At 27.7% G+C, this 12,274-nt stretch overlaps 1 protein-coding gene across 1 annotated transcript in view; it reads right to left on the bottom strand.

Annotated features, from left to right (window-relative positions):
• LOC115883289 (adenylate cyclase type 6-like) overlaps positions 1-12,274 on the bottom strand; it is a 171,493-nt gene that overhangs the window by 146,988 nt on the left and 12,231 nt on the right. Inside the window, 1 exon segment of the mRNA XM_030901619.1 lies at positions 7,116-7,203. Coding sequence (XP_030757479.1) covers positions 7,116-7,203 — 88 coding nt within the window.

Here is a 12,274-nt window from a genome sequence, read left to right as displayed (position 1 = left end):
CGTGCCGACTATTTGGAATTTAAATTTCGCGCTGGGGATTCAGGTGGTAGCTCTGCAGTGAAAATTGTCAAGTTGCCGCATTTATTTATTTATTTCCTGACATTGTCATTTGTTTTGACACTTTGGTTCTGTATAACGAGTTTTTGGTTTAAATAATAACATATTGTGATACTTTAAGCTTAAAAATGTTTGCCAGCAAATCTTGCAGTCAAACATTGTTCTTTTTAGAACCTCTTTTTGTGCGAAGTGTACAAGATAACCGTAATAACTCACTGCAACTTTATTATAATATTTCGAACGGGAAAGCAGTAGTAATGGCCGTTTATATCCCTAAAGTGCTGTTAAGAAGGTGAGTTTTGTTAATGTAAATAATAACTGTTTATATATTTATAATTAATTTATTTTTGTTTCCTAAAATATTTTGATTAAAAGAAAATATATAAAGGTGAGCAACGCTGTGCCGGTCAAGCTTACAGCGCTTTCATATAGAGCGGACCGTCCGTCGTAATTTTTCAAGATAGCCGTCGGACGAAATCAGCTGGACGGAGTATACGCGCCCATGTAAAATTGTTCATATAAGGTACTTGCTCGAAGTCGTGGACGGTCCGTCGCGGACAGTCCGGTCCATCTGAAAGCGCTGTTAATTACTTGACCAAAAGTTTATTTGGTATGAACTGTATTATAGTTTGTTTATATGTTGATTATATTATTTCGGTTTTTTTTCAAAATCTATTTATCTAGTATTAGAAACTAGATAATAAAAGTAGTACTTGACTTTAGTATTATAATAATATTGAATTATAATGGGGAACTTTGTAGTAGTAAACTAAAATATCGCAAACTATATAACTTATTAATATACATATATTTCCAGAGATAAATTTTTAAATAATTTTCTCTATCATGTACCCTGGTATACTTATAAGAACAAGTGATTGATGTGTTCTGGTCTATGTATTTTTATATTAACTTTTTAAATTAGACTAACTTTTTCATGGTTTTTGTGTATTTTGGATTATTATCAGAATAATTTGGTGTTACAATAAAATCTTTTGGCGGAAATATGTTTATATATTTTAAAATCTGTAAAGACTTGCGTTTTATTCAGGGATATGGATAAATAAAGCCAAGGCTTTTCCTAGTATTCGCTTCACGTAATTTTTACGGAGTTACGGCTTTTTCCTGTATTTTAACAGCTCGCATCTCAAAGGAAGTGTTACGTATTACTGAACTATGGCTTTAAAGTTTTCTTGAAAGCAAATTCTCCGTCTGTGTGTATATTCATAAATATTTTTTATTTCTATGTATGAACCAAATAGTGTAAAAATAAATGCAATAGATGAAATGATGTATGTTAAAAAGAACTTATTTTTTGTACAATTTTTAAAACTATTTATGCATTGTTTACGTTTGTGATGCGCCCTATTTTTGATCATTTTTATGTGTTAAAATATGTGTAAATTAAAACAAGAAAGGCAGTAAAACCTCTATTTTCGGACACCTTCATATAAGGGACACCTATAGTATTGGACAATTTTATTTTCACTAAATTTTACAATTCGATTTTCTTAATATGTATACCTCTGAATAACGGCCCCTGCGTATACTGGATATGGACGGTCTGGCGTCGGCAAAACGGAAAAATTAATGTAAATTTACCTCTCACTGTCGGACAGACTGGACTACACACACCTATCATTGTCGCCAAAATGTTTAGGTATTTACGATGTACATAATTACCTGCCCGGGTAAATATAATACAATTTTTAAGAAAAAAGGCATAACTCTCTCTTTCATTGAAAAAAGGTGCATTTTCTTTTAAACCAAACAAAAAATGCAAAATATGCTACTTGCATTTTTACCATGCCTTAATAATGATAGAAGATGAAGAGCGAAAAGTAAAAACTAATTGTTTCACTAATTTGTAGAAAATAAAGAAAAATACATAGAATTAAATTAAATTAAATTTGCAAATTATTTATATAGCATTATCTAACTACAATCATTGCTAATGCATTGAATATATTAAAATAGCTAATTTATTTGATTTTAGCATCGTATATAAATAAATAATTTTTTAATCATGCGAATAACAAAATACATAATTAATATAATGTATTTATTATTCATTGCATATATTTAATCAATACCGGTTTAATTATTTATTAAAATATTTAATGTGCCATAATCCAACAAACATTTTAATTAATATTATCTCACGTTATAGTCAGTACAATCTTTCATTTTCACTAAATTTTATCCGTATTAATTCAATTTATTAACAATTTAATAAATCCTGTACAAAGGAGTTTAGGGGAAGAAAAGTTAATTTTACGTTACCGTAATCACCTTACGCTTAATATTAACCTTGTGTTACAATATCAGTTACATACTTTTGCTGTACTTTACCATTTATTTATATTTTTGTTATTATAATTTAGTTCAATCTAAGTATTGTTACATATCTTTAAATAAAACAATTTTGTTTGTAATCGGCACTTCAGATTTATTACCTAGCATAATATACAATTTGTGTAACATAATTAGTTATAAATTCAAATATAAAAAAAATATGTTTATATAAATTAAATGTTCCGTCGGTGATTTAGATTACAATAGAGTGAATCTATATAAATTTAACTATACAATAGACAATCTAAATCACAATCACAAACTAGTGGTGTAGCCGGCTCTAACGTAAACAGAGAATTAATTTATAAAAGATTGAATAACGCACATACATATTTCCAATTTGAATAGATAATTTGTACCGATAATTTATATCCTGCAATGAGAGACAAACAATTGGATTTAACCGTGTTATTTTAAATAAAATAAGTGACATAAAATTTAAAATTGATTAAAATGAAACTTAAAGCCAAAAACTTAAATAACTAACTTAAATAAACTTAAATATTCACACAAGTTATGTCTGATAAAATAAATAACCAGAAATCTGGTTACTTAAAATTAAATAAAAATATTCCGTGTGCAAATGAATTAACTATAAATGTATGTATCATACATGATTATGTTAAAAGCTATAAATTTTTATGTTCTTTTCCATTTTAACATGGCCAAGACACACTAATATTTAAACGAATTGATATTTAGTGATACAACATATTTTTTTGATCGAGTTTACTTAAATATTTCTTTATGGGTAATGTATGGTAATTATTTTATTTTTTGAAAATAAAGAAGAAAAAAAAAAATAATTAATTTTGAAGAAATGTGAACTCGCCATAAAGGTATAGGCAATATTCATAATTATTATTATTTTATCTATATAGAATCTTGTCGAATATATATCAACATAAAACGAAATGTAGTTAAAGAAATATCATTGTAACAACAGACACTTTCGAAACGTCTACGTTTACTTATTTCACTGAGATTTATGAAAAAAGTCCTTTGTCTTTGTAAACCGACACGTCGCGTCGTAGAAGTACCTCGAGACAACCAAGATGACAACCAAAAGTCGCCAAAAAAATCCCTCCACTCCCTTCTCCGCAATTTCACGAGTAGTTTCAAGAAGTTTTAAAAGAAATGAAAATAAGCCGAGACAATCGGAGACAAGCCGAGACAAGACAAAGTTAGACGAGAAAGACGGAATAACCGTCTTTGCTATTCTACCTTGACATACTTCAAGATGTTTCGGTTAGGTTAGGAAAAAAATTGTGTTTGTAAATTGGTTAGGAAATGTCCTGAATTTATTCTATTATTACATTTATATGGAAACTTACAATAAAATACAAGCGTGTAATAAATTAAAAGTTGTTTATTATTATTATTTCCAAGAAATGTATCGTATGAAATTCTTCTTTTTTTATACTTCGCAAAATGCGAGACGAAATTTCCATAAAGCTATCGAGCCAAAGACATTTTATTCGGACTAAATTGGAAACAAATACCATAAATTCTTTGTTCCTTTTTTACGTGTGAAGGAACATTTACATTTTTCTTTGGGTATCTGTAATAACAAGATATTGGGAAGTTTCCAAAAATACGACAAAAAATTTGAAAAATGATATAAGACACAAACGTTTTTCTCATATTTTTCTTTATTATATATAAAAAAGAAGCTGGAAAAGCTCTCAAAATAGACATGACATTGTTTTATTGTTTTTATTTGAATATTTGGCATTGTTTAGAAACCTATAAATATCACTTTTGAGTTTTTAAATATTTTATAAATACGGTAAATTTTATTTCTGTAATAAATAAGTAAATTGACTTTATCCCCATTCGAACCATGAAAAACATACCATACGAAACTACGACTTATTATGTATTAAAACACATAAACTAGATTGCATACACCGTAACATCATTTTTGTTAGATATTTGAAAAGTTATTTAATTATTTTTTTAGTGAAATTAGTATGTGGTAATGCAAAGAAATTTATCTTTAAAATTATGGCAAATCTTTCATTAGGTTTGTACAAGTGAACATTAAATCGCATCAAGGTCGTTCTACAAAGTCTTCTGCAGTTATTGTGAACACAAATCTTTATATTATAATATTTATCTTAATAATAAAATAAATGCAGTAGAAACTGCATTTATTTTATTATTATCAACCCGTAATTTTAACCTACACTGTCATGTTAAGGAAAAACCCGTTAACTGCAATTGAGATACAAGTATGTCATTAAAAAGATAAAAGAATTTTCTAACTAAATGAGAAGAGCAAACAAATTTTTCTGCTTCATTTTCGGAATTAAAATTAAATATAGTTTCACTTTAATTATAAATCTGGCAATTATATTATATCAAAGTGGTCCATTTAGAAATATTAACCAGCAAGACCTTAACTTGTTCATCAGATAAGGATTTTTTCTTTAACACGATAGTATTTGATGTAGAGTTTTCTCGTGATGGCATTAGACTATTATTATTACTTTAAAAACTCATACGGAATAAAATCGGTCACAAAAAAATGATTAACCAAAATTACACTAATTTATTAGTTTAAACAGATACAGTTGATTACGCTCACGTGATTACGCTTGACCGGCACAGCGTTGCCCACTTTTATATATTTTCTTTTAATCAAAATATTTTAGGAAACAAAAATAAATTTATTATAAATATATAAACAATTATTAGCTACATCAACAAAACTCACCTTCTTAACAGCACTTAAGGGACATAAAGGGCCATTACTACCGCTTTCCCGTTCAAAATATTCTAATGAAGTTGCGATGAGTTTTTTACGGCTATTAAGATATCTTGTACGCTTCGCACTAAAAGAGGTTCTAAAATGAACAATGTTCGACTGCAAGGTCAGCTAGTCAACATTTTTAAGCTTAAACTATTACAACACTATTTATTTAAACTAAAAACTCATAATAAAAAAATAAAGTGTTAAAACGAATGACAATGTCAGGAAATAAATAAATAAATGACATTGACATGACATTTTTTACATCAGACCTGCCACCTGAATCCCAGCGGGAAATTTAAATTCCACATAGTCAGCACGGCGCGGAATATGTCCATCGTTGGCAACAATTAATATACATATGATAAAGTGTACATTTGTTATCAGTTTCGAGTTATGGAGTTTTAGAGAAAAATCTTTAGGTGACAGATAGACGTTTTTAAAAATGGGAATCTACTGCAATATTAAATGTATAAATGCAAATAAATGTCATTTTTTAATATAACTTGATAATATATCGTTTATACTATTTGTTTAATAATATCAAAAGAAACATTCTGATTAAAATTGAATATCATATCAACACAACACACCGTACCTTGTAGTTCGAGCTTTAAACATCTTTTATGACAACTTTGTAACTTTAAAAGCTATTATTTACAACCATTTTAATTACAGTTTATCTGGCGATACTTAGTAGCTACAAAAGCAAATTTAATGTAGTAAACGTTTGTTTTCCGCCCTAAATTATATCATAAAATCGCCGTTCATATCTTAATAGGGTTGTTTTGCTATATATTTACGGCCTATCATTAACGCTGTGTATAGACAGTATTGTTTTACTTTGTATGAAATTTAAGGAAAATGGATTATAATTTGTTACGACGATAAAACTGGTATTCGAATTACTGTAATTTAGTTATAATTTGATAATAAATAATCTTTACAGGTTATCAAGTACAGTAGTATCGTAAAAAGTAGTACATATTTCTTAATTAATGTATACAAAGAAAATACTATATTTTTTTTTAGTTTTGCTGATATCCTTATTTAAACTAAAGTAAATATTTTAAAATTGTAATAAAAACATGGCCGATATTTAAAGTATGTTATTCATATTTATTATATTTATATATACAGGCTCTACACTTTTCGGAGAATAGAACGACACACTAACTTTGTCGCGTTTCGGGTGATCCAGTTGTCTTGACCTATTTCGGTTTGTTTCGACCTACTTTCATTTCTTAAAAGCGCCTTAAAACTACTAGTGAAATTGCGGAGAAAAACGTGGAGGGATTTTTTTGGCGTTTCCTGTTGTCTCGTTCAATTTTGTTTCTGTTCGAGCTGTTTCCAAAACGTGGCGGTATCTATACCCGAGGCAAAGGATTTCTTTTTCGTAAATCTCAGCGAAATAAGTAAACCTAGACGTTTCTAAAATATCTGTTACGATGATATTATGTTAATTACATCTCGTTTTATGTTGATATATATTCCACAAGATTAATATTTGAACACACGTTTATAATATGTAAAGTAGATATTTAAGAACAAAACTTTTCACTTAATCTGCGGGAATAAAATTATACAATAATATTTTTATTATATAATTTTATTATAAAAAGAATTAGTATCTAAAAATGTATAAGTTATGTTGGTTTACGCGGCCTTAATTGATTAATGTAACAGTAATGTTGCTTGATGGGCAACTTAATCAAATATATCGAGTTTATTGGGAAAATTATGGATTGACCCAATGCCAATAAAAGTATGGTCTATGGACATTTTTAAAAAGCAAAGTTCTCTTATTGTTTTAAGAGAAAGCTGTAAAAATACTTTTGTATATAATAATAACATAGTTTGATATAAATCCATTCAAAAATAAGAAATAATTAGATGACTTTTAAATAGTTTAACACCGTGCATCATAAAACAGCCTTGAAAAGCTTACCTGTGTCATTTGATGAATCTGATAATTTTGGATGTTGTTTTAAGCTAGTCCATCGCCTGCCAATGCCCCGTTTTAAAGTTGAATTATCCTTAAAAAGAAGATAGTAGGTTAATAATAATTGACAGTGATTCTTTAGCCTTATACATATATTTTTTTAAGTTGTTTCTTGGGTCTGGTGGCTATGGTTAGATTAAAACAATAGTTTTTCGACGACGTTTCGCATTTATTGTGTCATGCTTCTTCAATGCGAAACGTCCTCGAATAACTATTGTTTTAATCTAACCATAGCCACCAGACCCAAGAAACAACTTAAAAAAATAATAAGGTTAATAATAATTACATTATTACTTTTTTTAATTAGTCAATAATAATAACACTTAAAATATATAGACTTTCTGTTTTCGGACGGTTCAGACTCGGTATAAACCCAAAACATCAACTACTTCAAAAAGATATTTTTGAAGTAATTGAAGAACTGACCGAATTTATTTCGATCTTACCTTCTTGAAAAATATTGCTGTCAAACATATAAGATCATCTGTAAACATTTTTTAGAATATCGCGCATCTATTAAAGAAGTTTTTTTAATATACTTTCCCATGATTTCTTTTTGTACTTTTTTAAAGAACACCTATTACCTAAAGTAGCTGTTTATGTTGATAATATTTCATATTATTTTTTACTTAGGCCAGTATAACACTATCAAATTTCTTTGTCAAAGATCTTTGATAAAAAATATTTGATGAAAAATTTTACATTGTTAATATATATTTTATAAAATCACACATATTGCACTGCCAAATTCTTATAAAATAAAAACTATGACAAAGAAATTTGATAGTGTAATACTGACCTTAAGCCATATTCCAATATAACCTCTCCAATCGAAACTCGGAATATATTTTGGCGTTTGTTGTTTTGGTTTGGTATCTTCATATATGTTGGTATTTTCTTAAAAAGAGCAAAAATAAATAAAGTTGCAGCTAATTAACCAAATGCGTACCGCCAGAATTAATTTTGTACCTAAACTTATCGTATAAAGCAGTTTAAGGTTTTTAATAAAAAAGGCGTATATATTTTCAACATCATAATATATTCCGCAAGGCGGTGCATTTATATTTTTACCGCCTAAATATAAATACTGCGAAAATGTTATGTTATGAAAAATTATACAAAAATATGTGTGTGTCTATTAAATTCTTACATTTTAATTAAAACTTTAACAGATCCTGTTCTAATTAAAAAATGTATTTTATTATATTTATATTAATTAATACAACAAAAACACTTCTTGGGGTTAGCGGTCTGTAAAAAATGTATCTATAAGTTAAATTACAAGTTACACATAAAAATAATAAATGAAAAGCAGTAATTTTTAAATATTATTTTTATTTTTCATAAAAAAAAGTACGAAATATATACCGGGTGCGTCTCAAAACTGGTTCAGCCCGATATTTTTTTTTATTTTTTCAGATAAAAAAACGAGATTTGGTATGTTAGTATATGACATAAATTAGGATTCATTGATGTATTCAGTTGTTTTCGGTCACTTCCTAAGTAAGATTAAAGTCCAGTAAATCTTAATCAAATTTACATTTATTTTAATCGTTGAAACTAAAAATGTAGTAATATACAGGGTGTTCCATTTAAAAAATAGAAATTTGATAGTTTTGGGACGCTCTGTACCTTTTGCAAATAATTTTAAATTGTAGCTCTAATAGTCCTAGGCCGAACATAAAACGTACAATTTGTGAAAATCTAATCGTTTGGCTACAATAGTCCGTATTGGATGAGGTGAATAACCCTGCAAATGCATTACCCAAACTACGCAAGTTATTTGTAAATATTATGTAACAGTTAACAAATGCTTAAATTTGTTACAACTGTTGCTATTAGTTCATGGCATAGTACGATAAAATGTAGAGTTTTTTTTATAAAATAGTCAAATTTCGAAGCTAAAGAATATTTAGGTAACCGGATATTCAGACCAGATATATTCAGATTCAGGGCCCACGTAACTCAATAAATATCAGCAAAGACTCGGAAGACATAGAAATAAGCTATACATATAAGTCAAAATAAAAACAGATATAAAAAATTGGCAAAAATAAATCACATAATATATCATTACAAATAGCACTCAACTAGAAAGATTTACATTGAGCCAAATCGCTCCAAAATTAATATTAAAGCTGAGTTGAAATCCAGCTCAAAATTGCTGTGAAATATAAGACCCACTTTCAAAAAGTTATTCTACTTCTTTAAATTAAATTCTAGATTGATAAGCGGAAGTATGGTTTTAATTTTTGTTCAAATTTATTCCATGATAAAATGGTGTCAGTCTGTTAGGGGGAATATTTTATAAATTTAAATGGATAATACCCTAAAAGCATACATTTTTAAATTAAATATTGCATTTCTCTGTTAAAGTCAAAATATTAATGTTTATGCTTACGATTAAAACTCCGTTTTCAAGTTTAAATATGATATGTTTGTAAATGTAACATATTTTATAATAAATATAGATATATATTTTGGTAAAATTATATCACTAAAATATGTAGATAGAACTCTATGTTTTTGTCCATTTATTGAAAAGTAAATTTAAAACAGAAAATAACGTTTATAATTTAATACTTTATATTCTACACAAAAACATTGAAATATAATAAAATAAAATCTTTAATTGACTGAACTAATTCACAAAATGTTTTAGTTTAATCTTAGTGAAATTTTACTGGAAATACTTGTTTGAAATAGTCATTCAGGCAATGAGTGAGTTAATTCCCTTTTCGGAACTTAAATTAGTTCTCCAATAAGCGGGATAGAAAATTTTAAAATTTGACTAAATGTAGCTGTAAAGGATAACGAACGAAATGGGGAATATTTTGCTTTCATTATAAAATTATCGAACTGATCGAGCATACTAAATCAAAATGGTAAAGCTAACACTATTATTTCTTTTAGTTTTGTTAATATATTTATCCTTACAATTGCATTGAAAATAAAAAAAATGATTGTTTCATATACAGGGTGTCCCAATATTTCGTAGACATAGGACCGTGGACTACTACGTATTTTTGGAATCAAATAAGTTCATTGGTCCCAATTTACCTCTATACAAAAGTGCTTCGTTTGTCCGTTAGAGAACATATTACATGTATTTTAAGAAACGTTATTCCGACTGAAATTTGACTTTCACAAAAATCAAGAAAGGTACGGGAAGGGTGAAAACTACCCCCACCCATACATAAATTTTAGTATAAATATTTTCCAACTCAACCGACGATCGTTTTTTTTGCAAAATGGTCCTTCTAGTATTTGCTACATTTTTTGTCTCTTGTAAAAAAAACATCGCGCATAGTTTTTGAGCAAAATAATTATTTTTCCAAAGCTGATTCCCAAAAAATGTTTTTTGTTACATCAAGCTATGGAGGCGCATAAAATCTATTATGCCCTAATAATCTAGTTGGTAAAAATATGAAATTTTAAGTTAGTATCACAGATTATATTTGATACTAAGCTTCATAAAAAGCTTAAAAAAAATAGATTTAAATTAATTAACGTTCGGGTTTATTTTTTATTGATGCCCTCTAATGGATAAACGAAGCACTTTTGTATAAAGGTAAACTATGTGCATATTTTGATTCAAAAAATACGTAGTTCTTTTATGTCCACGGAATATTGAAACTTCCTGTATATTTTGTAAGCCTGCTTTGGAAAAATAAATTCTCCAAAAATGTTTTCTCAAAAACTATGGGATGTGGCGTTATTTACAAGAGACAAAAAGGTAGTAAATACTAGAGGGATCATTTTACGAAAAGAAAATCTTCTTCATGGGTGGAGTTGAAAAATATTTACATTAAAATTTATGTAGGGGTGGGCTTAGCTATCGTCCTTCCCGTACTTTTTCTTGATTTTTGTGAAAGCAAAATGTTAAAGCACTTAGCAAAAAAGTCACCAAAAATCTCATTCAAATCGGAGTAACGGTTGTTAAAATATCTAAAAAACGTGTTAATTTTTAAGTTTGATGTTCTCTAGCTGACAAACGATGCACTTTTACGCACTTTTTATGCACTTTTTTAAATACGTAGTAGTGTCCACGGAATATTGAGACATCCTGTATTTTCTTTTTTGTTTGGGTTGGTTTTGGTTTGGTACAAATTCTTTTTCATATTTTCTAAAGTAAATATAATATTTAAGAACAAGATTCTTTATGGTTATATAATATTTTAGCTTATTTTTTATTACTTTGAAATATAAAAAATATCATATTCATAACTTTATGAGTTATGAGACGCATTTTGTAATTATTATCTAATATTAATTTTATTTTGTTTAAGTGTGTATTATAAAACATCATTATAATATTTTCCCTTTAATATGATGTGAAAAATGTTAAAATGTTTGAAATTGGTGTTCTTATTTTAGATTTTGCAATAATTTTGCTTATATTTAAGGAAACGTAACAAAGGCATGCTATATTTCAGAAGTCAGGTATTGTGCGAATATCGAACAAAAGCGACCGTTCAGAAACTGAATAACGCTGTGAAACTGTAACACTTTGAACCAAACACAGAATATCTGAAAATGAGATTTAAGACGTTATTAAGTCTGTAGTAAAATGTATGTTTCTTAAAAGTAAATTTTTGCTTCTAAGCGGATTATTATAATATCAAAAGAACCTCTGGGAATGTTAAGCAAAATAATGTTTTTTTACTTCCAATTATTACTATAAATATAATAGTAGCAAATTAGCATTTTAATAAATTTACAAAAGCAGCTCCGAGTATTTTTTTGGTTCTATAATTAATTACTTAGCTCGCGCTAATAATAATAAAATTGTAATTAGACGTAAAGGGTATTATTAAACGCGGTATAATTTTATAAAACAATAAATATTATAGTATTTAGAGATAAACTATGATTTTTTATAAAGTGTTATATATCCACACATGAACTACAATATGATTGAAATAGAACCGCGTCAGTGGTGACTATGAAATGAAGATCGCTGTTATTTTATATGTAACATTATATGGGGAATGATCGTCATTTCTAAGCCAACTGGACGGTGTTTTTTCCATCATACGATATATACTTCTATAATAAGATAGATTATATATACTCAAGTAAAGTAGCGGTTTATATGCTTTAAA

Source organism: Sitophilus oryzae, unplaced genomic scaffold (assembly GCF_002938485.1).
Source record: "Sitophilus oryzae breed Bouriz unplaced genomic scaffold, Soryzae_2.0 scaffold_1869_pilon_pilon, whole genome shotgun sequence".
Classification (NCBI taxonomy): domain Eukaryota; kingdom Metazoa; phylum Arthropoda; class Insecta; order Coleoptera; family Curculionidae; genus Sitophilus; species Sitophilus oryzae.
This window is presented reverse-complemented; position numbering and strand designations above follow the sequence as displayed.